Here is a 2,382-nt window from a genome sequence, read left to right on the forward strand (position 1 = left end):
AAGTAAACTTAAATTAATGGTTCAGCACACACACACGCACACACGCACACACGCACACACACGCACACACACACACACGCACCCACCCACCCACACCCACACCCACACACACCGCACCTCCATGCAATTGCTGCTGGACACGAGCCCGCCTATTCACAACCCAGACGTGTGACGCGCGTCGCCGCCCGCGCCGCGCTCCGCCGAGAGCGCGACACGAGGCCGCCGAAGCGCATCGGCGTGCTAGAGAGGTCCCAGCGCAGCCCGCTGGTGCTGCAGACGCAAGGCCCACCCACGGGCAGCAAGCCGCAGGTCGGTCCCTCGAGGGCGGCGTCGGGCCGGATGACGGAGCGGCCTGCGGGCAGCACGCACGCCGACGCCGCCTCGGAGAGCAGCAGCACGCGCTTGAAGCGCGACGCGCTGTCGCCGTGCAGCACGTTGATGGCGGCAAACTCGTGGTCGAGCCGGTCGCCAAAGGCGCCGACCGCGCAGACGATGAGCTCCGCCGCGGGCACCGCGCCCACGGCGGCGTCACTGCACCACGCGTGCACCCTCCCCAGGCACTTTTCAAAGTCGGTCGAGTCTTGGTCCGACAGCTCTGAGATCTCGACGCCGTCGCGCGCATAGCTCTCGCGGACCGTCGGGTCGATCGAGTCGAAGTCGCCGACGATGGCATCCGGAGGCCGCAGCGAGAAGAGATCGTGCGATCCGGACGTGCGCGCGCTCGCAAAGCTGTGCAGTATGTTTGCGCCGCCATCGCCGCAGACGCAGAAGCGTGCACCGCTCCGCAGCCGGCCGAGCGCGGCGTCGCTGCTGTAGTGACCGTTGAGCACGACCAACGCATACGGCGCGGTCGTGGTCGCCGGACGCGGCAGCCACGACGAGTCGATCAGCATTCGCGCAGGCTTCCCGGCCCTGGGGCTCGCCGGCAACGTCGGCCCTGCACCCGATGGATTACCAAGCTGCCAACCCTATTCACCCACTCCGGGCCCTGGGTTGGTTGGGTGGTCCCCCATTCTGCGCACTCCAGGCCTCCAGATGTTGGTTGGTTGGTCCCGCACTTCGCGCACTCGCGTAACGGTCGGCCACGCCGTAACGGTCGTAACGGCTCCTTCCCCTGGCACCCCAGCGCGTCTAACAGGCCACTGTGACCCTCGTGACGCAATTTCAGGATGGACAGTGGTGAGAAGATGGATCTGGGAGCCTGAAGAGGCGTGAAATAGCCCATTTTGACCCATTTTGATGTCCTACGTGTTGAATACGCGGAGCGAAGAAATTTTTGACCCGTGGGCGACCCTGGCAGGATCCTGGCCGTACGAGCTTACCCGGTACTTGCTCTGTTTAAGGGGCAAAGTCGGCTTTCCCAAAAAGGCCTGTTTTCTCGTTTTTCATGCACACCCGGACACAGCCGAGCCTCGGGCGTCCAAATCGGGGGCTGTGGGGTAGACACGGCACCGGAGGCTTGGCCCGGGGGCGAAGTGAGGGGCGGCGAGGGCGATCGCGAGCACCAAGGCGACTTGCGGGAATCACTGCTGCACCGCCAGTGGCGCCAGTCCGACGGCCTGACGGCGACTCATGGACTTTTCACGGGGGGGGAGGCTGCCCACGTGTTGCGTATGACCTATGCACGTATAGCGGCTGCCGTATCGCCAGTGTTGAAGTGAATGTTGAAGTTATCTTTCGCTGGGGGCAGCCCGGCAAGGCTACTGCGAGGCCGCAGCAGCAACACACAAATACGGCCGCCGGGGACCGATCGGCCGAGACGGCTAGCGCATGACCAGGGGAGCTGGCAGACTGTCCTCACGGACCAAGACACATAGCTGAGAGGGCACCTCCGACGCTCAGCCACCAGTAGCAGTGTATCTCTCAGCTGAGCCTGGAGTTGAGGCTCGGGCCGTCACGGGAGGGTGGAGCACGGTTTCATCGGAACTGTCGCGCAGACACGAGCGGCAGCACGCGCCAGCGCGGTGGCAGGGGTCGAGTTGCGATCGCCTATGCGTTGAACAGAGGAGTACTGGCTCCTCTCTGCCTAGAGGCTGCAGTGGCAGTGTGGAGCCGCAGCATGCCGCGCCCGCTCGGACCAGCCACAGTGACTGCGCCGCGAGCGCCGTGAGCGTGTCCAGGCTGACAGACAGGCGCAGGCAGCGAGGGCCGAGCGCAGGCGCAGCGGCGCACGCAGCGAGGCACCTGTCAAGCAAGATCCGCACGCCGGGAGCGTCGCTCGGCGTGGGTTCGTTGAATTGAGGCGCGCCAGATCCTCGCGAGATTCTCTGACGCAAGCTTACCTTTATATCTATTTTTGGAGTTTGGTTTGGAGTTTGGCGCCGCGCCTTTAGAATACATAGAGAAACCAAACTCCAAACCAAACTCCAGAAAAAGGATATA

General features: G+C 64.1%; 1 protein-coding gene across 1 annotated transcript; it reads right to left on the reverse strand.

Moving 5' to 3' along the window:
• Positions 1-203: 203 nt before the first annotated feature.
• On the reverse strand, positions 204-857 carry EMIHUDRAFT_56054 (hypothetical protein; the record flags this gene model as incomplete). Its single annotated transcript, XM_005763221.1, has 1 exon — positions 204-857. A coding segment is annotated over one exon (654 nt), but the record flags the coding sequence as incomplete, so codon positions are not given.
• Positions 858-2,382: the final 1,525 nt, after the last annotated feature.

The sequence above is a fragment of the Emiliania huxleyi genome, assembly GCF_000372725.1.
Source record: "Emiliania huxleyi CCMP1516 unplaced genomic scaffold EMIHUscaffold_64, whole genome shotgun sequence".
Classification (NCBI taxonomy): domain Eukaryota; phylum Haptophyta; order Isochrysidales; family Noelaerhabdaceae; genus Emiliania; species Emiliania huxleyi.